The sequence below is a fragment of the Citrus clementina genome, unplaced genomic scaffold (assembly GCF_000493195.1).
Source record: "Citrus clementina cultivar Clemenules unplaced genomic scaffold, Citrus_clementina_v1.0 scaffold_8, whole genome shotgun sequence".
Classification (NCBI taxonomy): Eukaryota; Viridiplantae; Streptophyta; class Magnoliopsida; order Sapindales; family Rutaceae; genus Citrus; species Citrus x clementina.
In genome coordinates this window covers 4,459,554-4,487,344 of record NW_006262022.1, presented here as the reverse complement: position 1 = coordinate 4,487,344, position 27,791 = coordinate 4,459,554, and the positions used below count along the sequence as shown (strand labels likewise).

The following is a 27,791-nucleotide window of genomic DNA, read 5'->3' as shown; positions in this document are numbered from 1 at the left end:
TGCATGAAAATGAAACCTGCACAGGCTCACTCCCACATCAAGGATCAAGCCAATTATGCTCCAGAAAACACATATGCCTGCCTCTTTTTTTCACTTTCTCCTTGCCATTATTTGCTCGCCTTTCCGACCTTTCCTTGTATTGCTCGTCGTTTTCATAATTATTTTTTCTTGTCGCCATTATGGTCATCGTCTATTGTCAAGAATGTGTGCCGTGTGTGTGTGTGTGTTAAAATAAAAAATTTATAAATTCGGGTTTAATATATATATATACATATAATTATTATGGAAAATGGGAATTGAAAACTCGAGTTTATTGGCGATATTGTAGATAAACGGAAGAAAGGTTTTGTATATTTTACAATCTTGAGCTCCAAAAATTGCATACTAGTGAAAAAAAAAATTCAACCATTTTGAAAAATAATATTAACTCTTATGCACGTTCCAATATTGTTCATATGCTTTTTAGTCCTAAATCAAATTAAAATATTGGGCACGAGCGAGGTTAAGTGAGCACAAAAAGTTCATAAAGTAATCATCATCATCATCATCTTGATTCTTGTGGTATACATCTTGTGTCTCTTAATTACTCAAAAAGTTTCACCAAGAGTATCATTAAAAGTTGTAAAACGTGGATAAGCATTGCAAAGTATTTTAAAGTTGTTGCTCCCATTTGGAAATAGAGAGCTCGAATTGAACTTGCAGAATATGCATGCATGCATGTGTATGTTTAGTTGATTGGTTTAAGTGATAAGTGCCTAGTAATATATTAAAGGAATAAAAGATATATAAAGAAACGATCATACTCTTGAAAAGTAGTTAAGATAATATATATTTTTATTATTATGTTATTGTAAGAACATTTCTCTGATTCGTCTTCAATATATTGGCCCTCCATGGAAGGAAAGGCCAGATATATTTGTTGTTGATAGTAATTGCAGTATTAATTTTAATATGCCTTATTATTAATATGCGTACATGCAATGCAACTTAATTCGGAGTGCTTATATGCTTATTTAAACTTGCACTGATGACTGACCGTCAAATGATTAATTAATGGCGCCCTAATTATAGCTTTTAATTCTATTGGTATACACCAAAGGATGAAGACACTCTCTTGATCTGATTTTTATCTGAACAAATTGATTAGTGGTTAATAAATTAAAAAGAAAAATGTAGTTAAATTCTAATTATCTATTAACACTAAAACACAAATGTTACAAAATCTGTAAAAGATCAGAAGTACTCAGATCAGGAGAGGATCTTGATCCATACACTAAAAGAGTGATGCTTGTCGGTTGATGCTGGGATGAAAAAGGTATTGAAAGGTTAAGTTAATTGGGCCGAGCCATTTACAGGAGGCCCAAGAACTTGCCTAATTTGGGAGTAGGATTAGTGTCTTCCTTTTTCGATGAAGGGCCCAACCCCAAGTGAGATTAATTTTTGGAAGGTACTCAACACAAAAAAATAGACCAAAAAAACAAAAAGGTATGTACTTTCAAAAACAAACCTAAGAATTTTACAATCACTATATTAATTATGATTATGATGTGATTATGATAATTAACTAGTAATTTGCAACAAAAGATATGATTTTATTAGGCAGTAGTCGAAGTTCCATTATTAGTATCTTACCCACGACTTAGATTCTGAACCCAAAATACTGAAATGTGACCAGCCCAAATGAAGAACAAACTGTTCATGCCCAGCCCAAAACTAAACAACGCATGAAACTCTCGAGGCATGATTGTTTTGTTCGTGTATGTCAGTCAATTTAAGTGCTGCAGTCAAAAAGTGTTGGAAGCAAAATGGACAGCAGCAGTGTTCACGAGCGATTGAATGCAGTCTTTCGCCACCTTTTGCAGCAGCCATGTGAAGCTAATCCCGTTCTTCATAAGGTAGCCTCATCTAAACTGTAATATTCTTTCCATTTTTAGGTTCTATTCTTTTTCTTTTAATTCTAATACATCTTTGTTGTATAAAAGGTTTTGTTAACAAGCAGGCACTTGCAAAAACAAGAAGCAGCAGAGCCAGTGATCATAGGAGGCATGGTTTTGGACATTCATGCCACTCCTTCGATCCCTGCAAACCCAAGAACCACTACTCCAGGCAAGGTACAATTATACCCTTTTTTTTTGTTTTCTAAAAAAAATTTTAGTCCCACCTTTTTTTTTAAAAAGATTTTGATGAGAGTTTGCAATTTCTTTTCAGAATTGTGTTAGTTCTTGAAATGTAGCTTTAAGAAATGTGTTCACCATTAGGTATATTGGGAAAATATCGGAATTAGTGGTATGTTATGGATTTTGTTTTCTGATATTTACTTACATTAGGGGGTGCTTCTTTATGCAGGTGAATTATGTGTTAGGGGGTGTAGCAAGGAATGTTGCGGAGTGCATGTCAAAGCTTGGAGCTAAGCCTTACATGATTAGTGCTCTTGGACTTGACATGGCTGGTGATTTTGCTTTTTACTTTTTGGTACCATGAGAGCTTTTTTAACATTTTTCCTTGCATGATCCCTTCTGTTTTTTATTTTGGTTTGCCACTAGAGGTTTCGTATGAAATCACCAACAATTCGTAATTTGCTTTAGCATTCGAATATTGAATGGCCAGTCTGGAAAGTTATGTTCTATGCACTGGAAATTGGGGTACTTTTATCTCAGTTTGTTGGATTTCAATATCTTTTCTGCGGTGATCGCATATCTCTGAACAATTATTTATCATAGCCAAACTAATATTTATATACCCGATGCATTAATGTTTTTTTTTTGGTTTATACCTTAATGTAGAATTTCTGATAATGATATTCAAGATCCAATAATATTTTTATATTTGAAGTTCCAATCACAAACATTTATATTTGATCTTTTTTCACAGGCCTACATACTGGAATGTTTGTACTTAAAATATTATTATCATAACTCATATTTTGGTATACATGATATTGACATTCGTTCAATGGTCGTTACGGCTTTTCTGCGACTAGCAGAGTGTTTTATTCTTCTTCTCTTTCTTTTATTGTACTAGGAAATATACTGTTGGAGCACTGGAAATCTGCTGGCCTATCTATAGAAGGTTGTTCTTTTCGTCTTATAACCTTTTATTCATCACCTTTGGTAATTCCTATGGTACTTTTACCAGAGACGTGATGAATTGATTGGACGTATTTGGTTTCAGATCAATGTTTGAGATGTTGGTTTCAATTTTTATTTTATCTTTCAACCTTCCAATACAGGGTTTCCTTTCTATTCTTACATTGTATTGGTTCTGGAGTAGGCATTAGGAGGCAGAAAGATATCAACACTGCTGTCGTAAGCAACATACTTGATGTCAATGGAGAACTGGCGGCTGCTGTTGCAAGTGTTGAATCAATAGTAAGTTGACTTTTGACAGATTAACTTTAGCAATGGGAGCGAAATTAGTTGGAGCTTGCTTTAAATTCCTTGAGGACATTAGCTCTGAATATGATCAGTTTGGCACAGGAAAAATTCCTCACACCTGACTGGATTCGACAATTCATCCGCCATATATCTTCTGCTCCAGTATTGATGGTTGATGCAAACCTGAGTCCTCCTGCTTTAGCAGCTTCTTGTAAAAGTAATTTTATAGTATCTGTGCTATTGCTATCAATTTGCACTCTGTTCATTGCACTTTCGTTCTTTTAATTTTATATTTACCTTTTATGCTTCCTTTATCTTCTTATTGCAGTTGCAGCAGAATGTAACATTCCGGTGTGGTTTGAACCTGTGTCAGTAACAAAATCCAGAAGAATTACCTCAGTTGTCAAGTATGTGAGTGCTATGACCTTTTAACGTGTATGCATTTACTTAAATCCACGTAGAGTCAGTATGTAATATGGGTAAATTTGTTGTACTCTTGAGAAGATGATTACAATTATATGTATGTAGTTTAAAAATCTGTCAGAGCTCTTTACCACCTTTCAGAGAATGTTGTTATTCTGATTTCATCACCATCTTCTTTTTCACTTGTATGTGGCTGTGAATTTGTGATAAGTGATTCGGATACAGAATTCTTATACACAGACTCTTTTAGCGTTACTCATTCATTGTGAAATTTGCATTCTCTTCTTTAGTGTGGGGAAGTTTTACGATTGACCATTCAGCAAAACTTTTAAAATGCAGACATCTTGGTCTGAGTTGAAACCATTTCAAAAACTTTAGATAATTGCATCTTAAGGTATCTTAATCATATGTTTTCTACAAATTTGCTTCTTTTGCTGCTGTAAATGCTGACACATTGAAACCTCATAGCAGAAAGAATAGTACAGAAAGCCTCACAAAAACGACTGCTACTTAAGCAGTATTACTTTTAGCCATATGCTTTCTAAAATTAAATCAGCAAGATACTGTAATTGATCCTACATGTTAGTTCATTCTCTTTTCATTGATTCATTTAACATCTGCAACTGATGAGGAGATGTTCTACAGATAAGTGTTGTTTCACCTAATGAAGATGAACTAGTTGCCATGGCAAATGCTTTATCTGGTGAAAACATGTTTCGTCCAATCGACAGGAATAAGCATTTAGCAGAATCTTTGTTTCAAACGCTAAAACCAGCAATCTTGGTTTTGTTAGAAAAGGGTATCAGGCTAGTTGTTCTGACCCTGGGTTCAGATGGTGTACTTTTATGCTCTAAAGAATTACTGAGCTCCATGAGGATTGGTCCGGGAAAAACCAAAACATACGGATTCATTAGAGATTTATACGAAACTGTGACATCAAGATGCCATTCGAGTAGGTATTCTGGTGCTACGGAGCCTGCAGGAGGCTCCCAGTTTTTCGCTGTTCATTTCCCTGCACTTCCTGCGTCAGTTGTAAGGCTTACCGGAGCTGGTGATTGCTTAGTCGGAGGGACACTTGCTTCAATATCTGCGGGTTTAGATGTTATGCAGAGTGTGGCAGTGGGTATTGCAGCAGCCAAAGCTGCCGTTGAGGCAGAGACTAATGTACCTTCCCAATTTAATTTGACTGCAATTGCAGGTATGATTACCTTAATTAGCACTTCGCATGAATGTTTAAAAGCTTGGTTATATAATCTTGTACCCTGTGCTACATCCATGAGATGACCTGTTGTGATTTTCTTATTTGCAGATGATGCAAAGACGGTATATGCTGCTGCCAACGTATTGTTCTATCAATCAATGCTGTGAAGCACGGGGAGACAAGACAGACTCATCAAACTGTTTCCGTAACCCAATGAAATTGAAACACTTTCAGGAATTGTACATGCTTTTATGTTCTTCATTTTCAGTATTTTGCTACAGAATACATGCTTTTATTCGTTTCGATGCCTCAAGTGCCTGAATTCTCTTCCCGTTGCGGGCTTGAACAGATTAGAGAAGTTAAGTATCTGTATATTGCGCATATTACATGTAACTTGATTTGGAACTTCATTGTCTATTCCTAAAACTGTTGAAATGGTTCCTACCTCCCTGTAATACAATGCTTCTTCCACCATATGAAAAGCTGAAAAGGATTATTTGGAAAAATAAAAACAAAAAGCAAACACTGTATATATTTATTCTCATGGATATTGATCTCGCTTGGTCACAATTCTAATCTTCAAACTCCAGATCTCATGTTTAACACTGGAAAGTTTTATAGCGACTTAGAAGTCGCAAAATTATAATTACAAATTGATCTCAATTTATTCAATTATGGAACAAATTCTTTACCCGTATTAAGCTGTCTGTACACAATACTTAATTTTTTTTTATTTTCTTCTTATTTAAGCCTAATAATAACTAAATTTCTTCCTACCAATGTGAACACTGCTCAAACTCTAAAACTTTTTATATTTAACACAACAGATTTTAATGTCTTAACTAGATGACACCCACCGCCCAATACTTGTTTAAAAAATAAGGCAGTGTTTCAGGCACTTACACTGTCAAAAAAGCCCACGAGAATACGCGTAAATGAGGAGCCTGAACTTGAAAGAAGCTCTTATTTGCCACGTTCAAGCAATAAAAGCCGGCATGAGGCTTACAACTATTACCACAAACCAACTCATTCACATTTACTCGAAACATAACCTTTTACGCGAGTCTCGAAAACTGTTCGATGAAATGCCCGAACGAAACGTCTTCTCATGGAACACGATCATTTCGGCTTGTATAAAATCCCACGATTTGACACAAGCGCGCTCATTATTTGACTCTTCTCCCCACAAAGATTTGGTCACTTATAATTCAATGTTGTGTGGCTTCATTAATGGAGATGGGTATGAAGCTGATGCGCTTAAATTGTTTATAGAAATGCAAAGTGCGGATGAACATATAAGAATGGATGAGTTTACTGTAACTAGCACGCTTAACTTGTGTGTGAAGTTATTGAATGTGGGTTTTGGGAGACAGGTGCATGCTTTTATGGTGAAAACAAGCAATGATGCTAGTGGGTTTGCAGTGAGTTCTCTTATTGATATGTATTCAAAGTGTGGGTGCTATGAAGAGGCGTGTAGAGTTTTTGAAGGGTGTAGTGAGGAAGTTAATTTGATTTCGAAGAATGCAATGGTGGCGGCGTGCTGTAGAGAAGGTGAGATGGAGATGGCTTTGAAGACTTTTTGGAGGCAGCCAGAGTTGAATGATGCGGTTTCATGGAATACATTGATTTCCGGTTATGTGCAGAATGGTGATGCGGAAGAGGGGTTAAAGTTGTTTGTTAGAATGGGCGAGAATGGAGTCAGATGGAATGAGCATACATTTGCAAGTGCTTTGAGTGCTTGTTGTGGTTTGAGAAATGTGAAATGTGCAAAGGAAATTCATTCCTGGGTTTTGAAGAATGGATTGATATCGAATCCTTTCGTAAGTAGTGGCATTGTTGATGTGTACTGCAAGTGTGAAAATATGAACTATGCAGAGTCGATGCTTTTGTTGAAGGGAGTTAGGAACTCCTTTTCAATTAGTTCGATGATTGTCGGGTATTCATTGCAAGGCAACATGGAAGAAGCTAGGAGGCATTTTGATTCATTAACAGAGAAGAATGTGGTTGTTTGGACCGCTTTGTTTTCTGGGTATGTCAAAGCACAAAATTGTGAGGCTTTGTTTGATCTGTTAAGTGAGTTTGTAACGAAGGAAGGAGTGGTTACCGATGCCTTGATTCTTGTCATTTTGCTTGGTGCCTGTGCACTGCAAGCTGCTTTGCATCCTGGAAAAGAGATACATGCTTATATATTGAGAATGGGTGTTCAGATGGATAAGAAGTTGATAAGCACACTGGTTGATATGTATTCAAAATGCGGGAATATGACATATGCAGAAATAATTTTTCAAAATTTTATAGAAAGGGATTTAGTGCTTTACAATGTAATGATAGCTTGCTACGCACACCATGGACATGAAGAGAAAGCTATCCTGTTGTTTGAGGAAATGTTGGAAAAAGGAATCAAGCCTGATGCTGTAACCTTTGTTGCAATCTTATCAGCATTCCGTCATTGTGGTTCAGTAGAAATGGGTGAAAAGTATTTCAATTCCATGACAGCAGATTATAAAATTTCACCTGAGACCGACCATTATGCATGTATGATTGATCTATATGGAAGGGCTAATCAGCTGGAGAAGGCAATTGAATTCATGAAAAGTATTCCCACAGAAGAAGATGCAGTAATCCTGGGGTCTTTCTTGAATGCCTGTAGGTTAAATCGGAATGCTGAACTTGCTGGAGAGGCAGAGGAAAAACTTCTAAGGCTTGAAGGAAATAACAAGGCACGTTATGTTCAGTTGGCCAATGTCTATGCAGCTGAGGGGAACTGGGCTGAGATGGGGAGGATAAGGAAGCAAATGAGAGGGATGAAGGGAAATAGGTTTGCCGGTTGCAGTTGGGTATATGTGGAACGTGGAATTCATATATTTACTGTTGGTGATGTATCCCATCCCAAAACAAACGCAATATATTCAGTGTTAGCCATTTTCACTGGGGAACTTTATGAAATTGCTGGGGCATTCTATTAAGAAAATGCTCTGGATCTAAACATCATAACAAATGATACAATCGAAGCTTGGCAAGGGCGAGCAAAATATTATCTGCAGTGAGGAAGGAGCCAGCAGTATAACACTGTGGAGGTATGTTGAAATACTCACGCTATCAAACAGAACATATGTCTATATGTATCCTTCTAGTCAGGCCCAAGATGGGCCGTTTATATTTTTCCCTATTTTTTTCTTCTTTATTTATTTGTTTGTTTGTTTTATCTCGATGGCTGAAGGTATTGAAGTTACCACATGTTGCATGTTGCCAAATGCAATACATCAAAGTTCGAAAGTTGAAGGATATTGTAGCATCTGCAGGTATGTGAATGAGAGGGACTTTGGACTGTTCTTTATATACATAAACCATATTCAAAGGCAATATTATTGTTAAGCTGAACTTTTTAGAAGAAATATTTTTATCCTTTCATGTCACTTATATATTTTCACTGAAGAAACATAAAGAGGAGCAATTTATAGAAATTCTGCTCTATTCTTCTATTCAGCATAGACAAACATATTACCTTACAGAATCATTTTGTTTATCTTCTATCAGGAAGCTTGGGGAAGACAATATATCTGGAAATGCAGCTCAATAATACAAAGACACCTCCCCGAGCTGCAGTATATCTCCCTGCTTCAATAATTTGGTTGGCTCTAGCATGGTTTGCGGTGCTAAAAGGTCAGAATCAGTATGCAGGGCAGTGGGGGGATCGTAATTGACCGTGGCTCCCGACGAATTTCACTGTTTGAACGAATCTGCTATCAGAGAGCGAGGGTTAATCACCAAACATGAAAACTAAGAGTTAAAGGCAGTAAGAGTTTATTGAGTTTTGATGAGAAAGGATGGTGACATTTTACAACAATTCACAGGTATTAGCAACCTAGCAAGACTCAAGATTATGTCTACTGCTACTGTTGAGCTTGGCTTCGCATTGCAACTCCCCAACTGAAGAATTTGCTTTTGATGCCAAGATTATATACAGCCATGGCTCTATTTAATCAACTTCCTCTGTTTTGTATGAAATAGAAAGTCAAGGAAGTTCTTCTTCTTTGTCATACTCATTGATGTATCAATTAATGTAATGTTTCATGGTTGATTTAGACAATGTTAAATTATTAGACAATGTATGTATGTATGTATGTGTGTATTACTTCTTAAAATGATGACTTAAATTTTCATTTATTCATTTCATTAAAAAATCTAATAATATAAATTTAAAGCCAAATTCCTTCTTAAAATGACAATTTTTAAAATACTCTCCAAAATATATTTTTCACAAAAAATTACACCAATTAAATAATTAAAAAAAAAAGTTGCTCCTTGCAAATTTGTGTTTTATTCTACTATTATTATTATTGATAAGTTCTTTTGAGTTAAAATTATCCTGAACACAAACAGGACGCTTAATCCGGCCCTACCATCCCCACAACCCCGGTCGGGTGAAATTGAACCCGGTTCAAATTTCCACCCTTGCGCATTGCGATCCGATCTCGACAAATGGCAACAATCAATCGCGGCCTTCAAATCAAATCTTTTTGCTTCGCAGTTTTCTGCGTATTGAATTAATGGCTCTCTCAGGCGAGGTTAGTGATCCTATAGTTGATTCTTAATATCTCTAATATTTCTTGTATTCTATTTTTTTAATTTGTTCTATTTTTATCTCGAATTGGGGTTTTTACTTCCACCATGCGCTTTTTGAATGAATAAAGAAATTTTAATTATTACTCAAAAATCTGCATAGAAAACAATCGATTACCGAATTCATTTTTGGCATGATTATTAATTCGTAAACTCTCTCTCGAATCAGGTTGGTTTGCGATTGCTTCTTTGCCCAATTGGCTCTAACATTGTTGTCCGCACAGCATGGTGAGTCCCAAACTGTTTTCAAGATCTGAGGTCTATTTGTTATTGGAAAATTTTATTAATTTATGAATGGGAAAATTAAATATGCTTTGCTAATTGTAATGTCTGTGCCTTTTACAGTTGTTCGGTTGGGACGATTTTGCCGGTTTACTCGACTTTTAAAGCTATTGAGAGCAAAGATGAAAATGAGAAACAAAAGTGGCTTGTTTATTGGGCTGGTTCGTCATTTTTAGAAAATCCAATTTTGTTTTGTCTCCCAAATAAATTAGTATGATATGATTTTTTATGTTTTAATAATTGACTGAAGATACACGAGTCTTTTAAAAAATGTCTTGTTTATCGACCTGGTGTCTGATCTATGATTAGCTTTGCCTGTCATATGTAGCACATTGGTAAATATATGATGTCTTTTTTAAATTTCTTCTTATACTTCATTTTGAATACTGTCAACTGCTTGCAGTTTATGGATCTTTTAGCATTGCGGAAATGTTTGCTGACAAGATACTCTGCTGGTATGTTGTTGTTGTTTTTCTTTTTTTCTTTTTTCCCTTTCCTGGTTACAATGGCCTAAGGAGATTAAGGGTATTGATTGTCTTTTGATTCAACTTGCAAGATAAGTTTTTAATCCTCTGGCCTTCTGCTGTGGGAAGACTTTTCTTAGAATTCCATGCTTCATTTGATGATGGACATGCACAGTTGCTCTTTTTTTTGCTTGCTTACGCTTTAAGAGCATGACGCTAGTTTTAGAATGTTGAGTTTGCTCTCATTCCAGACGTTGCAGTTAAGGAATCTCCTTTTTCCTTGTTTCATCAGGTTTCCGCTTTACCACCATGTGAAGTTTGCATTTCTGGTTTGGCTACAACTTCCATCTACCAATGTAAATTTGCTCTAGCTTCTACTCTACAGTTTTTTTATCTTTTAATTTTTGGCATGCATTGCTGCTCCAAGGTACCGTGGTTATTGATCTGAATTAGACTCGTCCTGCCTGATGGAATTTGGTATTCCTTACAAGTTGGCTATTATTCCCAGCATTTAGCTGTTTATTTGGAAATTTTTAGAGTTTCGTTTTCTCAAATGGCATATTTCAACAGAATTTGTTAATAATTTCGATTGCTTTTTTGGTGGAATAACTGCTTGTGTTATAACAGGGAGCGAAATATTTTTATATGAGTCGTTTGCGCCCATTTCTATTGAGACATCAAGCTAGACTTGATCAAATACTGGAGTCTGTAAATGGTGAAATGGTAAGAACTTGTGATTTCAAATTATGATAGAGGATGTAATTTACATGATATTTTGCATTTGTCATGTCACTCTATTTGCTAATTTAGATCTGGAGACCAATAGAAAAATAATATGACTACCAAGTTCGAAAGTTTTAATAGATCGCTGGTGCTGCAGAGTCAATTTGTCAGTGATCATCAAGTTGAATTCCGGTTTGTGAGGACGCTCTTTATGAAAACTGTGGCATTAGGTAAGAATTCCGACTATTTTGGTGTTATTCCATACTGAATATTAGACTTTAATGTTCATTCTAAGCGATCCTATATTCTGCATATTTAAGATATTCTGACGTTTCATTTTAGTCATTCATTTGATTTGGTTATCTTTGTTGTGTAGTCGTTTATTTAATTTCTGCATAATTACCTGCCAAATTACATTTTTTTTGAGAACCGGATTTACTGACGGCTCTGTAGTAATGGATTTCGTTGATATATGTAGAACAGCAGAGGTCAACCTTAGCTCATCTTTTGTCTGTGCATCTTTATGTTGTATTCACTTCTGCGCTTTATTTTCCTTAAATTTGTCATCATGTCTATTTTCTGATTTCTTTTCTTTCTTAATCAGTGAACCAAACTGTTAAGGAGATTATTCATCCTGTGCCAACACAAGCAAATCGAGCTATTGAAGGCCCACCAGAATCAATTCCAGATTCTCAGTCAGACAACGAAGACTGACAAATAGTTCCTAACAAGCACAAAGTTGTTCAATCTTCTTCTTATCAGAAAATTTTGTATTTTCCTGGAGTGGATGGATAGTTAACATCTTTCTTGTGCTAGGAAGATAGTTTCATCTTTGTTGTAAATAAGTTAGATAAGTTTTTGATCTTGAGATAAGATATGTCTTAGTGGAACTGGCCTAACTTGTTTGAGTTGCCTTGGTCTAAATAGGCGGCTTAGAAACATGAGCTGTAAAAGTTACTCCCGTCAAGTAGCCTACTAGTCTTGTGGTTTTACTACATGTGCATAACATATACAAAAATGTTTGTGCAACCAAATAATGGGCAGTTTTGGTGGGAATGCTGTTGTGCTTGTCTGGAACAATTCATGCATTTCTGCAGGGTAAAACAGTAGTGCTGGTGTTTGTATGTATACAGGTTTCTGAAATGATATTTCGAATACTGAATCTTGTAAAAACTTGTATCATTTGGAGTGGGGAGGTCTGGTTCGGTTCGGTTTTCTCAAACCCAGCCACACTCAAAACTGGTAAGAAGTTTTTTCTTTGAGAGAGAAGTTTTATCAACAATTCAACATTACTCTAAAAGAAGACACAAACTTGTATTAGAGCTTTACAGATCCGGAAGATTGACAATGATTACCCCTGAGAAAAATTAAGCAAATGCTTGACGTGCAAGCAAGTTGAAATTGTGCAATCCGTGCTCTGATTCTGACAAAAGTTGTTTAACAATAAGAGCCACAGCTTCACAGAAGTCCAGTACAATACCATTCTATGTCATTTCGGTATATGGCATCTAACATCTACGGTTAGTCTTACCTAATGTCACTATTACATGTTCAAAATTACCATGAGACCTACTGCCTAAAATTTTTGCTTGAGCTAGCTTTAACATTCAGACTAGAAGATGATGCATATCTACTCTGGAAAAGTGCCAAGTTTTCTTCCCATCTGTAGCTTTCGCCGTTCATTAAGTTATGCGGCATTAAAGCCTCAAGATAGGAAATTGCATCTGCTCTGTGCCTCAGTGTCAGCTCCTCCTGTTTTACCAGCAAAATAAGTATAAAATGAAGGGAACAGAAGGTGGAAACTGCATAACTTTTATAGACTTTTGGCAAAGAACAAAATATATTTTGCTACCCTATGCTTCAATGACAACTCAATTTAACAACAGGGGAAAAAAATGAGAGTTAAGGTGCAGGGTTTTGATGATAAACCACTATGGCTTCATTTTCATCCTTGAGTTTGACATAATTTGCAGAAAGACTCAACAGCTCGTCCTTCAACACAGCACTTTCAGCTTTCAGTTCCTCCACCGCTTTTTGTAGTTTTTTGAATTCTTCCTAAGTGATAAGAAATCAAAAGGCATATTCACAACGGAACAAATGTGAATCACCTCTAAAATTGTTGGTTCAAGGATCAAAATTGAGATAGTTGATTAGGGAAAAAGTTTGGACAACGCTGTTGCATTAACAATTGCAAATGGATATACACATGTACCTGCTTGCGCATTCTTGACCTCCTAGCTGACTCCCTGTTAGATTGCCTTCTCTTAGCTAGTTTCAATTCCTCGCCGTCCTATTCAACCAAGAGCCAGAAAGGCAGCAGTAACAATCAGTGCTTTAGTTTAAACAAGAACGCAGAAATAAAGATAAGAAAAAGAGTCGGTAAAATGTTAAGGAAGATTAGCTAAAGCTCTCCCAAAAACCAGCAACAAATGTAAAAGCAAAGAATGAAACATAAGATGAAAACAAATTTTATGGATAATTGCAACTCTGCCTAGTACTTAGCTTTGAGAGAGCAATTGCTTTCGGTCTCACCTTTGTAATTCTAGCTCCAGTACCGGATTCATTGATAACAATCCCCGAATTCTGAGCTGTTTTGATCATGCTTTCTGCAGAATCCCGCGACGCCAAGTTTGTTGTGTCACTATGACAGACAGTCACATTTTTCTGTGCAAGAATATCTGTGCGTGCAAGTATCATAAGCAATCGAAATAACGACATTTAGCACAATCAAAGCAAAACCTATGCAGTTCAGAACATACCATCATCTGCTTCATGCATCTGATTAATTTTTTCCCTCTTGGTAGCAAAAATATCCTAAAAGAATACGGATATGCTTAGATCACATAAGTAAATCCACCATGTTTCAAGCAAACGGTCACAGTCACATTCTATCAAATACCAGCAATACAACAGGCGTTTGATCTGTTAACCAAATTATTCAACATATAAAATTGATGAAGTTACGTACTCGGTTAATGTCAATACTTTCATCTGACGACTCCTCCTCCTCCTCAAATACACTTGCAGAGCTGTTGAAGAACCACACAAACAATGAACAATCACTGCAAACTCTATAGATCATAACTTAATAAAACAAAATAAAAACAAAAAAAAAAAGTCCGGTAAAATTACCTGTTTGAAGCATTATATGCATTGTTATTTCCGCAGATTGAATCCGCCTTCATAATTTCCCCTGCTTGATTACCCCAGCAGTATCTTCTCACCAAACTGAAGTGGGTTTCTTCTTTATCTGGAATTTAAAAAAAAAAAATCAGCGAGTATAAGAAAATTTGAAAGTTATCTATAAAGACTTAGTAACCCAAATTTGACTTTCTTATTTCATTAAAGAAGCTGCACATGTCATGATTGTATCGTCGAGTTTTATGTATGACATGGATACATAAAATTTTCAGGTTTAAATCAAATTCTTGGGACGCAAGTTAAGAAAACCTCCGGCCTTCAGGAGGCTTAAAGTGCATGAAAATCCGACGATATAAGTGATCTATCATCTGTGAAAACACTAACTCAGTCAAATTACTGTATTTATAAATACTCTAACTGTGTCAGTAATCTTCCATAAAGATTAAAGAAATACTTCAAACATCATTACTAATGCATTATATGCAACGATATTTAAAGTTACTTAGAACCCGACAAGCACCAAAACCTAATTATGAAGATGCAAAATAAAATAAATTAATCAAACGCAACTCAAGGAATAAAAAAAAATTCAGAAATTTAAAGGTAGTAAGTATCAGTTAAGGTGGGCAAAAATTACCTTAGTTGACGAGAGTCTCAGTTGTAGCAAATAACTAATAACAGTTTTATACTTTTTTTAATATTGTCCTCTACATGTTATCCTTTTGTCCGTAGGAAATAAGTTGTTTTGATTTTTTTTTTTAAATTGCTTTTTCTTGTTTATTATTAAGAAGGGTGGCCTAATTTTTTTTTTCTTTTTAAAAGGCACAATATCTTTTAAATCAATTTGGATTACTATTTATGGTAAAAAAACTGAAATAACTTTTTACTAGAGACAAGAGCACTAATATAAATTAGGTTTAAAATAAATCAAACATAACTAAAAAGAATCACAAATTTAAATGCAATAAGTATCAGTTAACCTGAGGAAATGACCTCAGTTGACGAGAGTCTCAGTTATAGCAAATAACTAATAAAAGCCTTAAACTTTTTTACATTGTCCTGTACATATTGTCCTTTTGTCCGTAGGAAATAAGTTGTTTCGATTTTTTTTAATTGTTTTGTCTTGTTTATTATTAAGAATGATGACCTAATTCTTTTTATATTTTTTTTAATAAAAAAAGACACAATTCCTTTAGTGAATTTGGATTATTATTTATGGTAAAAAAATGAAATAATTATTTATAGAAACAAAAACACTATTATAAATTAGGTTTATGCAAGAAGAAACTTGTGGGCAGAGTGAATATGAGATGACGCGCTCAACTAATAAGAATTTTTTATTTGGCAGACTTAGGTAGCATTTGTTTTTTTGTCTGAAATCTAAATGGGTCTGAATTTTTCTAAAGTCTGAATACGAAAATCTAAATGACATGTTTGTTTTTCTTTTTTTAATATCTGAATATAAGTGGCATATTATTTGTTTTTACAATAAAAAACATCTTAAACTTGGTTATTTGATATTTATGTCCTGGTAAATTAAAACAAAAAAGAGGATTAGATTTTATAATTTAGGAATTAAGTTATTTTACAGAGATATTTTTAGAATATAATATTTTCTTGTCATTCAGACATTTTACCATTTAGATAAAAGTCACAAAAGTTTATTTTTTCGATTCAGATTTAAATGTCTTAAAATCATACATAAGTTCCAAAAAACAAACAAGTAAATTTTAGAAAATGTCTGAAGTTAACAAAATTTTAGACTTCAGATATTTAACAAACAATCTTTTAGTAGGTTCTAGAATAAGTTTTATAAATATTTTTTTTAGGAATTTGGGTTGTGACAGTCTAACCTCATCCACCCTCTCCATTATCTTAAATTTTGTTTTTTTAGAATACATTTTTTTTTTAAATATTATACATAATACCACCGATTTCAATAAAGTATAAATGTATTATTCAAGCCCAATATTTCAAAATCGAAAACCCAAAATATACAACTGAAATGAATGGAAGCACAACAAAATTAGAGAAGTGATATGAGAAACGAAATTAGAGTACTTCAAAGAAAAATAATGGATGATTGGGAACAGAGGGTAGAAGAATATGATTAATAAATAAACTTATCACGCCTCACCAGATTACGAGGACTTCAACTTTATCATATTTTTTATGCTTTATAAAAGAAAAAATAAAGAGAGAATCCCTTCTTTTGTTACAATTTGCATTTGCATGTAGTGTCAAAAAATTCACAATGATCATCTCCATACACACACCAACAAATCAATTATTTTCCTCCCTGATATTGCCAAATTGCACTATACAATTCTAACACTTGCTCTCATTCAACCAATCTTCACATTCTCCATTAAAAAAAAAAAAAAAAAAATATTCTTTCTTGCTTCCATCCATTAAAATATTAAATATCACCCAAATTAATGATTTAATTGTGATAAAAATTTAGAATGACATGTAAATTGAGATTATAATTTAATATTGTTAACATAATCATATAACATCCAAAAATATTCTGGTGAGTCACGTAGCACCCCCTCCTAAACAGAGTAAAAATTGTAAATTATTGGAATAGTACCATACAACAATGTGGATCACTAATCAACAATCACATATATATATATATATATATATTCAAAAACCAACCATTATATGTTACAACAATCATAATTTTTTCGTAATATTTTAAATTATTAATTATAAATCTACAAACTAAATAAAAATTTTGTAACTAGTAATTAAAAAAAAAAAAAAACACACTTGTAAAGATGGTGGTAAGTAAAGTTGATTGTGCATTTTACATAGATGGGGTCAAAGCAATGCTGGTTTTCCAAAAAGCAAGTCAGTGATTTCCATTGCTTTTTCACCTTTAGCTACTATAGATTTTGTGTAAACTCTGTTTCTTGTTCTACTCCATTATTAATTATTCTCTTGCCTCATTGGACTTTCAAAAGAGGACAGTAGTCTCTGTGCCCCCTTACAGCTTTCATTTGTTTTTGGGTAAACAGACCAAACAAAAAAGCCATGTGTGGGCTTCAGTTTCAGGCACAACAGCTTCACGCTTTACTCCAGCTTCAGGTGCTCTCTCTTCACTCCTAATGGCTGCTTGCTTTAATTTGCATTAGCATTAAGGTCGTGCCTCATGTGTCTCATCTTTCACAAGGCAAGTTTTGGTGTTTTTGCTTCTCATTTCTCTACTGCAGATTTGCTTTTTTTGATATTTTTGGTTTCTGGGTCTATTTGATTCTCATTTATTTGCAATGGGTTTGTTTTGTTACTTCAATGAGTGTATGATTGCTTCTTTTCTTTGATGGGCTTGACATTTTTTCTAAAATTTTTGGTTTCTTGGTGTTTTTTTTTTTCCACGGTTATTTACTTTTCCATGTTACTTCTCATTGCTTTAGGTAAGTTCTATAGTTGATAATTTTGCTTAATTTGATTCACTCATTAAATGATTCATTGCACTGCGTATGTTTCCCATTTTTTTCTGTTGAATTTTACTGTTTATTTGGGCCTAATTAGCAACTGTTCATGTCCACTCGCAAAATTTTGACTTGCGCTCTTGCTTCTAATAAATGCAAATCCTAACCTCTGCATATACGAAAATGAAATTTTGCTAATAGATCTAACGAAAGATAGTGCCGCAGTTCATGTTTGACTCTTGGGTCAAACTACATATGGGATTAAGAGTCAACAATGTAATTTTGTGTTTTTTTTTTGGGGGGGGATCCTAAAATAATGAAATGATTACCAAATTTCTTCTGTATCAGAAATTAGATTTCATGGTCAATATATTTGTCTGAATAAAACTGCCTAGTTTTATTGAAAATTTAGATGCAGCCTCGCAATGTAATAAGTCAATGTCCAATGTACTAAATGCCATGTATCATTGAAATATAATGACAGATATCCATAATTTGGCAAGTTCATATTTTTTTCATTGAGATGTCTTAGACTGTTAAGAGATAAGACTCCCGATTACTATTAGTTGGATGCATCCATACTCCTAAATCCTAAAGCCAAATGATAGGAAAATGATGTGAGATTGATATGTTCTCTAATATATCACTGCTTGGCCACATGTAGGAAGTGGTGAATTGTTGATAGAAATAGCTCCATCATGTGGTGTTCATTGTGAAATAAATCAGGCTCATTATCAGTTTGTGCTAAAGGTATTCTGCGTTGCAGTTGATTTGATAGCTGCTCGCTGTTATGGATTTTCTGCATGAAATTTTTTTTAATACTTTTTCATTGTTGCAGGTTGGAACTAGGTGTTGAACAGTTCCTGGTTTCATTCCTAAAACATGAAGCTAGGACCAAAGAAGGGCTGGAACTCTATTGTACCACTTCGTCTAAGAGGCAGTTCAGCCACCCGTTTTTGCATGTTCCCAAAAGTGAAATCAGCTGAATTTGGTCGAGGCAACGCACCTGTCTACCTGAATGTTTATGACTTGACACCAGCTAATGGCTATGTCTATTGGGCTGGCCTTGGTATTTTTCACACAGGAGTAGAAGGTAATTATTACAATTACTAGATGACCTTGGAATTTCTAATAAATGCTTTGTTTGGATGGAATATTTTAACTTTCATTTAAGATTATTAAGCATAGATGCTTTATGTCATCACTGAATGAAGATATGACATCATAATATAGGAGGCAGAAGCAGCAAAATATATTGATCATTATCAATGCAATAGCTTTCTTAACTCAATCTCAACCAAAAGTAGCTTGCAGAAGACTATCAAAAGTAGAGTAGGATAGAGTGAAAGGTATTGTTCATTCTCTCAAGTTGAGGAAGATAGAGGGAGGGAGTGACATTGCAAAATACTTAGCAATACATACAAGCATTTGTCAATATTTTCAGTATCAGAAACTGTAGTTTCATGTACTATACTAGCATTGTGTCTACAAATAGTTAACAGGACCTGATTCTTACTCATGGCTCATCTTTTAAGGCCCTATTCACATTTCTGAGCTTCTACTGAATTGATAAATAGATTTGATCAACAAACTTTTTTATATTATATTAAAAGAAGGGATCCTCAGGATAATTTATGCAATTAGCTATGTTCCAAAGGGATTCTGACTGATTCATTATCACAGTTTATGGCATAGAATATGCTTTTGGAGCCCATGACTTTGCATCAAGTGGTGTCTTTGAGGTTGAACCACGACAATGCCCTGGCTTCAGGTTTAGAAAGTCAATATTAATGGGAACAACATGCTTGGATCCTATTGAGGTTAGAGAGTTCATGGAGCGCCAGTCTGCAAACTACAACGGTGATACATATCATTTGATTGTAAAGAACTGCAACCACTTCTGCGAGGATATTTGTTACAAGCTAACAGGCAAGCCAATTCCAAAATGGGTGAACCGACTCGCAAGAATAGGTAATTGACACATATCTGTCTGTCACAAGCATTTGCTGGCTTAATGTGTCTTTGGAAATCATAGAATGCTTCTTATATCATAGATTCATAATGAATGGTAGAAACTGAAGATTTTTGGCTCACTTCACTCAATCTTCTCATTGCTTCATGCCATATTCCATTACGGATGAAAGTTTATCTAAATCGAGGAACACTTTATATCTATTTTCCTTGAGGACAAAGCTTTAACTGTTAGAATCTTGGTCACTGAAAGGTTATTCTTAACTATGTGAACTGTTTTTCTCCCTTGTAGGTTTGCTCTGCAACTGCATACTCCCGGAAACCCTTAAAACTTCCACTGTGCCACATGACCCTAACTTCCAAGGATGTGACAGTGAAAAGAAGAGACTCAGAACAGCCTTCTCTTGCTGGTCATCAATCTCAATGCCTCAGAAGGAAGTCTCAATATCCTCATTGTTTCTTCATTCTCACTACAAAGGCTGCCTACCACCATGGGAGCTGAAGAGGTCTAAAAGTCGCTCATTGAAGGAAACATGAGCAGACTTGTACTCATATATGACTCAGTTGAAAACATAACTATTCTCCGCCTCGAAATTTGGAGCTTTTGAAGAATGTCACCACTCACCACGACACCACCTTTTGGTAATCATGGGCCTATTGCACCACAAAATCTTTGCAAGTTTTTCATTTTAAATGTCAAAGCAGAGGGCTTTACTCTCTTATACCCTCTGTTTTTGCTTGCCTGGGTGTGTATAACAAGCAGTAAAATTTTCCTGTAAACGATCTTGTAGTGTATCACAATTTGTTACATGACATGTACCATATGTGTGAGAATGACAGGGTGCTTTCTGAATTGTTGATACGGTGAGCATACGTTTGCCTGATTTTAATAGTTGTATCATGATCTGTTAAAACCTTAGAACTAGGCCACAGAATGCTGCTATGATTAAGGTGATCTTAAGACATTTTTCACAAGAAATGAGAAACAAAGACAAAATACATATATATATATATATAAGAAATTTTGAGGGTATGCGAATAGTTACTGCGCTTCACCGCTTCTGTTAAATTATTTGGAGCACAGTAGCTAAATAATTTATGTATGTTTATCAACTACCTACCCAGGCACTTTAGTGCCAAACATAACCTTAGCTGAAAGGGATTGATGGCCTCTTGCTCTTAGTCAATTTTTATACATAATAATCATAATGAGGTGGCGTAGAAAAGGTCCCAAACTATGCTGCACTCGTATCACATTTTATAAAGATGATTGATAAAGATGGCGACTAGAAGTCTATACCGAAAGAAAAACGTTACTTATTTGTTCAGTATTTTACCTACCATTCAATAAATTAGACGGCGAAGTTTGCTGTAACATAATGTTATGTTGTGCGCACGACATGCCAGCCATTACAGACCGACGACCAGCTCAAAAGGAAAGTCAACTCAAGTTCTGTTCACATGCACAACTCCGGTTTCCATCTTCGTCTACTGTTCTTGTTTTTCTTTTTGATTATATATTATATGCAAATTGATACAAAACTCACAATCTTGGTTTATCTTGTCACTCAGTCTCTGATCACTGTGCCTTTTGTAAACATATTTCAAGCAGTGCCCACCAGTCAAGAATCTTGACTCAACATTGTCACTAGTACAGGAAAAGCTCAGAATCATATTAAGATCTAATGGGAAAAGGAGGTGGATGTTTCCCAAGCAAGAAAAAGTTTGCAATTGATATGCCAGAGCAAGATCCTTCAAACCCAGACGGAGTAAGTTCTAATCTTGACCAAAACCAACTTACAACTACAAGCACAACAGGACAACTTAAAATTTTCATAATCTTTTACTCAATGTATGGCCATGTGGAGATTTTGGCAAGAAGAATGAAGAAGGGAGTGGATTCTATTGATGGAGTTGAAGGGGTTTTGTATAGAGTACCGGAGACGTTGCCAGCGGAGGTTTTGGAGCAGATGAAGGTGCCCCAAAAGGGCATTGAGGTGCCTGTAATAGCTGTTGATGATTTGGTTCATGCTGATGGTTTGTTGTTTGGGTTCCCGACAAGGTTTGGATCCATGGCATCACAAATGAAGGCCTTTTTTGATTCTACATTTCACTTGTGGGAGCAGCAACGGCTTGCTGGCGTGCCTGCCGGATTCTTTGTGAGTACTGGGACGCAGGGAGGTGGACAAGAGACCACGGCGTGAGATACTGCTTTGGTTATTGTTTATTTGATTTTTATGATCAGGAAAATTCATATTTTTATGTTTCTGGTATTATCTGGCTAATGTTTGATCATGGATTTATTAGGAAGAGTTTCAGCGTTGTCTTTTTGATATCTTTGATTTTTAGCACGCTAGATAACAACTTTTGTTTGTCAAAATTAATATGATAAATCACCAACATAGAATGCAAATCATACATATATGATCTGAGGAACAAAGACCGTGCCAATTTCATGGCCACTTCCCTAGTTCAGTCATGACAGTTTGATATCTTAAATCCGAATAATTCCGCTATGTTTGTGTTGCAGGTGGACGGCAATCACCCAGTTAGCACACCATGGGATGGTTTATGTTCCCATTGGTTACACCTTTGGCACCGAAATGTTCGGGATGGACTCCCTAAGAGGAGGCTCTCCATATGGTGCAGGAGTATTTTCCGGTGACGGCACAAGAAAGCCAACCGAAACAGAGCTGGCTCTTGCTGAGCATCAGGGAAAATACATGGCTGCTATAGTCAAGAAGTTTTCCCATCCCAATGACAGCCGAAACTAGCCTCACATTCTTTTCCTCAGAGCATAATGTTCAGTTTGTTTTATGGTCTTCAGTTATCATGTGTTCATAGGTTTTGGACAGCTGAGGTGCCTTGATCATTTTTCAAGATTTGTCCTCCAGCACCTTTATTATTAACCGGCTGCTGTCAGGTCGTAGTTGTTGCATTTGCTTTTTGTACATCCATACAAATTTCTTTTTCATCATCGTATTATCACATTCATTAATAAATATTATTGGTTGTGTTATTTTTCTATCCGTTCTGCTTTGTGTTTTTAAAGTTCAATTGTGTTCAGAAAGCCAAATGGCACAAATTTCACTTTTAACTCGAATCTGTCTAGATTTTGAACCACAACAAACTCAGTCTTTGCAATCTTCTAGCAGTATGATGGAAGAAATATGATCAGTCTGATTTATGTGGTGCAGGAGAGAATAGAAAAGATTTTAATTTGGTATCAGGGTTAAATGAAAAAATAAGCAAGAAAAAAGCATTCTGCCCACCCCCTAAAACAAAGATAAAGTACACTGACTAAATCTTCAAAGTTGCAGGCTTGCAGCATACCCCAATCGATTCACTTGAAAATAAGGGAAATAATTTTGTTCTCAGCCAATATCACAAACACACAACAAAGTTACAGCAGCATACAAACATTCTGACTCCCTTTGCATGATTCTTAGAATTTTTTGTCCCAACACATTACTAGAAATTGAAGCAGCCCTGCGACCAAATTTACAGCTCCTTACCTTCAAAGCAACATGCATTTCCAGGCAAAAGCAATTATATGCACCGAATGAAGAAGGTTTGCCCCACATATCCACCAGCCATTGCTCTTCTAACATTGGATTCAAACAGTTTTGGGTTATCCCTTAAAACAGCTGCTGCTTCATGATTGAGGGGATCCTCATAATTGGGTTGCTGCACAGAAGCACAAACACTAAGTACAATTGTACAAGAGGAAGAAGTTAGTAGCAATAACGACTCTGAGAAAGAAAATCAGTACCGTGAAAAGATGGAAGAGTCCATAAATGATGGTGTTTATATTCAGAACCGGTTTCCAGTCTTCTCTTAAAATGTTGAGGCAGACGTTTCCCTCCAGGTCGATATTGGGGTGGTAAACCTGCAAATGCAATGCACAGGTTAAAATACATGCAATAGTGTTGGCAAGAAAGAAGATAAGCAAATAAACTGAGCAGCCATGCAACAGTGTTGGCAAGAAATAAAGAAGATAAGCAAATAAACTATGTGCGAACAAGGTCTGCCTAGTTACCTTTGTCTTGCATTTGACCTTTGGTGCCTCATGAGGGTAGATGGGAGATACTTGGAAAGTAAACACAAATGTACCACCTCTGCAAGAAAAAAAAACAAGGTTAAAAAAATAGCAAAAGACAAGTTAGTATAGACGAAGAGAGAGGCATTTTCTTTTTGCATTAAAGTTATGCTTCTTGTCACACTAAAGTCATGCTTGTGGCTAAGGAAAAATTTAGTATGTAGGCCCCTGGCTGCATTGTTGAGCACCATGATATTGGAACACACACGCTAGTATGGCAGCAGGATCTAATACTAGATTCCCGAAACAACAGAACATTAGATCCAGGGTTTTTATAATTAAAATGAAAAACAGAAGCAGACACTCAATGAAATCCCACTTAATTACCATGATTGCAAGGGATAAAAGGTAAATTAAGGAATGCCAAGGGAATACTTACACATAATATCCTTCGTCAGGCCTAATGGAAACCTCGAAGTTCATCAAGTCATCCTTGCCATTGGGAAATGTTATGCTGCAAGTTTTGGGTAGGTTCAGTTCACTGATGTCTGCAAGATGAGAAAAATGAAAAATTGAACTGCAACTCAAGTGTTACTTTACTGGAGGAATCAAATTTAATCCAGAGTAAATTTCATATGAACAGATGAAATTAAGTTAATAAGCAGGAACGCTGCCAAGTTGTATATGTCCAAGGTAATAAGGTTTCAAGAATTGGAAGAAAACTATACAGAGTACAGACCATTTTCAAACAACGGCTAAAAATAGGTCATGAGACACATGACAAACTATATTAATGAGAAACAACAATGACTAAGAATAATAGTTTATCACCGTTCATAGAGCAGCCAGCAGAATTAAAGTATTTCTATTATTTTCTGAATAAATTACTTGGATGTGAGGAAGCATGTGAAGAAACTCAAAACATTTTCGTTTTTCTTCCATGTATATATGCGAGGTACCCATATAAACCATACATAATAAATGAAAATAACCAAATTTTTTCTGCCCATCATTGCAAGGCAGAGTTTGTCTGGAATTGATGTGAGAGGTAGTAATATTAAAAAAAAAAAAGATGAATTAAAGGTGTTAATGAAGCGAAAACCAATCTACAATCTGGCAGATGGAGGCTGTATGACGGAACCTCTATGAAGACGCAATTCTCCAGCACTTTGCTTCTTGACAGGTGTCTTCCCATTGGCATTTTCGGCATTTTCCCTTTGCTTCTCCTTGACTTTGAACAGCTTAATCATTTTTCCTTCAGAAAAACATCAAAATCAGGAAGCATTCAAGAGGTATCTATCGTAAGCACTTCCAAGTATATGCATAAGCATGCAGACACTTCCACAACATGCATACGCACAATTTGGTAGCAAGGATCAAAGCTAATAAACACCAACCAATCAAATATCCAGTTCAGATCAAAGGTCCTTGCCAAATCTCCAAGTGAAAGCACCAAACAATCAAAGTAAACAAAATTTCCCCATACAAAGGAAAATGATCAAACAACAATAACACAATCTCTAAAAATTAGACCCAAAAGACCCAAATTACTTAAGAGCAGAAAACCCCTCAAAGGTAACAAATTTGAGGCCAGAGCCTCCCATTAATGTGATCATACCTCCTATGGACCAAAACAAACTCAAGAAAGCAAATAAACCAAAACCCATATCGACACAAAAAGAAACAAACTTTCAACAACAAGAGTCAAAACAAACCAAAACCCAGATCAATATTATCATCAAACCAAAACCCCATCAACCCAAAATAGCGTAAACCAACATAGTACCTTAACAGCTGGATCAGGTTAGCTTGTCACATAACAAGTAAATTACAAAACAAATTGAATTAAACAAAAAATAAAAACCAAAAGAAGAAGCAAACTATGAAGATCAGATTGAAGCCCTTTACCTGCTTAAGAGTTAAGCTGCAGGGGATTTGTTCTTCTTGGTCGCGTTGGAATCTGAAAGCGTGCTCCTCTGATTGAGAGCGAGTGTTTTTGTTGTTTTTGTGTGCTGCTGCGGTTTGTTTTTTATAATAAAGATAAAGATTAAAAAAAAATGCTCTCCTTTTTTACCGTGTCAATTATCGTCGTCCAATTTTCTACTGAATGGAAAACTTTTTTCCTTTAATCGTCTGCTTCGCAGTTACCTGTTTTATTTTTGAAGTACCGAATAGAAAACTGCCACGTTTGAGTTTGATTATTGTCGACTTTTTGATTGGGTGGGTTTGGATTTTGGAAAGCGGAGTGGTAGGGTGGTTGGTAGGACCGACTGAACACGGGAGTGCCGCGGTGAATTTTTAACGTGACTGTGAAGATTACCGGGAACCGGTTCTAGAGGTTTCTCCTCTTTTTTAAAAACAATAACGTAATAAGTAGACCTTTTCGGCCACCTCAGAAATACTTCGGATTGCTCTCTTTGCACTTGTGCTTATCAAAAAGTTAGTCCTGAAAAAATATTTAGACTAATCAATTTTTTTATTTTATTTCCAATCATTCTAATTTTTAGGTTTAGCGATCATTTAAAGAAGTCTGTTTGAAAACTTATTCGGTCAAGTAAATATCATTCGAAAGAAAGTAATTGAAAAATTAGGCATGTAAAGTAATTTTTTCCTTAAATAAAATGTGATCGTAGAAATTTCAATTCTCTTGTACAATTTTTAAAAGTTGACTTTTTGAACACGTGTTCAACACATTTAATTAATTGGTTTAAATGTCTGATCGTATCAAATAAATTAACAAAATTAAACACATTTAGTAGAAAGAGTTATGTTGATACGATCTGCATAATTAATTTGATCAAATGTACTTAATAGTATTAAAAAATTAATATGAATAAACGCGTTTCATTAATAAGTTTTATCTATAATTTAATTTTTAAGATAATCAACTAAATGAGTTTGCGTCAATGTTGATTGTATTTGTATTGGACACAATATGAATATTAATTGTCACCTTAAAAAAGAAAAAAAAAATCTACAAATCACTCTTAATTGTACACAGCCTTGTGTTACCACAGTGTCACAAAAGGATAGTCCTTCCTTATCAGCTCTTGTGAGAAAAATCTTTTAAATTAAGTCTATATACATGGCTTTGTAACATGTCAAGCTTCCATAGAAACGCATTGATGAATTGAAGCTCTTAATTTCAAGTGGAAGTGGTAATTTAAGCTGGCATGTCGTGTCATCCTAGTCACCATGTCATACATATTTTAGTCGTTTAGCATATTTTTAACATTTTCTTTAAATTCACCTCTTAATATGTTTTAAATATATTTTTAAAAATGTTTATAATACCCACCAATAAATGTTCACCAAAATAAAAATTAGTCAAACACAATATACCGAATAGTGTTTAAAAAAGAAAACTGTGGCATGGTACCACAATTGCACCGTAATTTTGTCCTAATAAATAAGTGACAAGAATTAGAGATTATAAAAAATAGTGTTGTTTTAAGGGAAATTCTCATATTATCTCCCTTGTGAATTGGTTATCTTCAAATTATCTTCTTTACTTTTAAAAATCTCAAAACATAAGGAAAAAATAAAAACGAGTTGATGAATTTTTTCGTCTTCCTAAAAAAATGAGAAGTAAATTTATATTTTCAAAAATAATACAGGAAATTTTAAAATAATCAATTCACGAGGAATAATCCGAAATTAACTCCATTTTAAATCTATTCAGATCAATTCCAACCTACCAAAAGTAGTGTCATGCTTCTTTCCAATTAACAAATTGTGCCATCCTAATTTCAAGTTGCTACACATATGGTGCTGATATTCTCACAAAACTTTGCATGAAACGGATTGTTTTGTGCAGAGTATAAAAGCCATTATTTGTTGCGTGGGAACACCATACACACTTGAGACGGGAGCAACATAACTCATGTGCAACAAGCCTCCTTTCTTCCTCACGAGACAGCAACAGTGAAGGTCTCTCTCTCCCATCTCCAGCCACTAACAGTCTCAGCTCCGTTCTCCCTCACCATGCAGCAACAGTGAGAGCTCTCTCTCACCTGCTTCAAGCGTCTCGCTCCACCTCTTTATCCTTATAACTCTCGGCTGTGTTAGAGAAATCTTGCGGCCTCACTCTCCCCCACCCCCCAATATTTAATT

At 35.2% G+C, this 27,791-nt stretch overlaps 5 protein-coding genes across 9 annotated transcripts; 3 read left to right on the top strand and 2 right to left on the bottom strand.

Annotated features, from left to right (window-relative positions):
- Positions 1–1,675: 1,675 nt before the first annotated feature.
- On the top strand, positions 1,676–12,247 carry LOC18033943. The gene is made up of 18 exons (XM_006423151.2): positions 1,676–1,895; positions 1,983–2,111; positions 2,347–2,449; positions 3,022–3,069; positions 3,271–3,368; positions 3,477–3,591; positions 3,703–3,785; positions 4,443–4,995; positions 5,107–5,120; positions 5,267–5,367; positions 5,942–7,457; positions 9,791–9,849; positions 9,967–10,064; positions 10,307–10,358; positions 10,660–10,723; positions 10,995–11,090; positions 11,248–11,320; positions 11,695–12,247. Exons 1-18 carry the CDS (start codon positions 1,806–1,808, stop codon positions 11,802–11,804), a joined length of 3,402 nt encoding a protein of 1,133 aa, XP_006423214.2. The 5' UTR covers positions 1,676–1,805; the 3' UTR covers positions 11,805–12,247.
- A 156-nt stretch (positions 12,248–12,403) lies between these two features.
- LOC112096253 (light-inducible protein CPRF3-like) lies at positions 12,404–14,937 on the bottom strand. Its single transcript, XM_024179650.1, has 8 exons — positions 14,869–14,937; positions 14,223–14,340; positions 14,059–14,119; positions 13,850–13,904; positions 13,623–13,768; positions 13,303–13,380; positions 13,020–13,145; positions 12,404–12,842 (listed from the first exon to the last, which is right to left on the bottom strand). The coding sequence occupies exons 2-8, from the start codon at positions 14,273–14,275 to the stop codon at positions 12,660–12,662; spliced, it is 702 nt and encodes a 233-aa protein (XP_024035418.1). The 5' UTR covers positions 14,276–14,340; positions 14,869–14,937; the 3' UTR covers positions 12,404–12,659.
- A 2,135-nt stretch (positions 14,938–17,072) lies between these two features.
- On the top strand, positions 17,073–20,574 carry LOC18033764 (deSI-like protein At4g17486). Of its 2 annotated transcripts, XM_024179648.1 has the most exons (5): positions 17,073–17,324; positions 18,333–18,418; positions 18,507–18,761; positions 19,352–19,639; positions 19,932–20,574. In XM_024179648.1, exons 3-5 carry the CDS (start codon positions 18,551–18,553, stop codon positions 20,174–20,176), a joined length of 744 nt encoding a protein of 247 aa, XP_024035416.1. In that variant the 5' UTR covers positions 17,073–17,324; positions 18,333–18,418; positions 18,507–18,550; the 3' UTR covers positions 20,177–20,574. The 2 variants fall into 2 exon arrangements, with proteins under 2 accessions (XP_024035416.1, XP_006423211.1); XM_006423148.2 differs by lacking the exon at positions 18,333–18,418.
- A 296-nt stretch (positions 20,575–20,870) lies between these two features.
- Positions 20,871–22,613, top strand: LOC18033737 (probable NAD(P)H dehydrogenase (quinone) FQR1-like 2). 4 transcript variants are annotated; one of them, XM_024179198.1, is made up of 3 exons: positions 20,871–21,089; positions 21,252–21,839; positions 22,170–22,613. In XM_024179198.1, the coding sequence occupies exons 2-3, from the start codon at positions 21,325–21,327 to the stop codon at positions 22,411–22,413; spliced, it is 759 nt and encodes a 252-aa protein (XP_024034966.1). In that variant the 5' UTR covers positions 20,871–21,089; positions 21,252–21,324; the 3' UTR covers positions 22,414–22,613. The 4 variants fall into 4 exon arrangements, with proteins under 4 accessions (XP_024034966.1, XP_024034965.1, XP_024034967.1 ...); XM_024179197.1 differs by having other exon boundaries at positions 20,871–21,113; XM_024179199.1 differs by having other exon boundaries at positions 20,871–21,408; positions 21,508–21,839.
- Positions 22,614–22,840: 227 nt separating this feature from the next.
- On the bottom strand, positions 22,841–25,695 carry LOC18035183 (NEDD8-conjugating enzyme Ubc12). Its single transcript, XM_006423142.2, has 6 exons — positions 25,587–25,695; positions 24,820–24,933; positions 24,118–24,226; positions 23,679–23,757; positions 23,412–23,528; positions 22,841–23,326 (listed from the first exon to the last, which is right to left on the bottom strand). The coding sequence occupies exons 2-6, from the start codon at positions 24,926–24,928 to the stop codon at positions 23,189–23,191; spliced, it is 552 nt and encodes a 183-aa protein (XP_006423205.1). The 5' UTR covers positions 24,929–24,933; positions 25,587–25,695; the 3' UTR covers positions 22,841–23,188.
- Positions 25,696–27,791: the final 2,096 nt, after the last annotated feature.

Coding starts and splice junctions, on each gene's coding strand:
- LOC18033943 (XM_006423151.2), top strand. CDS start 1,806: ATGGACAGCAGCAGTGTTCACGAGCGATTGAATGCAGTCTTTCGCCAC. Junction 3,369..3,476: donor TTGCAAGTGTTGAATCAATA/GTAAGTTGACTT, acceptor AGTTTGGCACAG/GAAAAATTCCTCACACCTGA. Junction 10,065..10,306: donor GTGGCTTGTTTATTGGGCTG/GTTCGTCATTTT, acceptor AACTGCTTGCAG/TTTATGGATCTTTTAGCATT.
- LOC112096253 (XM_024179650.1), bottom strand. CDS start 14,275: ATGAAGGCGGATTCAATCTGCGGAAATAACAATGCATATAATGCTTCA. Junction 14,120..14,222: donor GCATATAATGCTTCAAACAG/GTAATTTTACCG, acceptor GTTCTTCAACAG/CTCTGCAAGTGTATTTGAGG. Junction 13,146..13,302: donor GGTCAAGAATGCGCAAGCAG/GTACATGTGTAT, acceptor CTTATCACTTAG/GAAGAATTCAAAAAACTACA.
- LOC18033764 (XM_006423148.2), top strand. CDS start 18,551: ATGAAGCTAGGACCAAAGAAGGGCTGGAACTCTATTGTACCACTTCGT. Junction 18,762..19,351: donor TTTTCACACAGGAGTAGAAG/GTAATTATTACA, acceptor TCATTATCACAG/TTTATGGCATAGAATATGCT. Junction 19,640..19,931: donor GAACCGACTCGCAAGAATAG/GTAATTGACACA, acceptor TCTCCCTTGTAG/GTTTGCTCTGCAACTGCATA.
- LOC18033737 (XM_024179198.1), top strand. CDS start 21,325: ATGGGAAAAGGAGGTGGATGTTTCCCAAGCAAGAAAAAGTTTGCAATT. Junction 21,840..22,169: donor GGTGGACAAGAGACCACGGC/GTGAGATACTGC, acceptor TTTGTGTTGCAG/GTGGACGGCAATCACCCAGT.
- LOC18035183 (XM_006423142.2), bottom strand. CDS start 24,928: ATGATTAAGCTGTTCAAAGTCAAGGAGAAGCAAAGGGAAAATGCCGAA. Junction 24,227..24,819: donor AGAATTGCGTCTTCATAGAG/GTTCCGTCATAC, acceptor CTCATCTTGCAG/ACATCAGTGAACTGAACCTA. Junction 23,758..24,117: donor CCTGACGAAGGATATTATGT/GTAAGTATTCCC, acceptor TTTTTCTTGCAG/AGGTGGTACATTTGTGTTTA.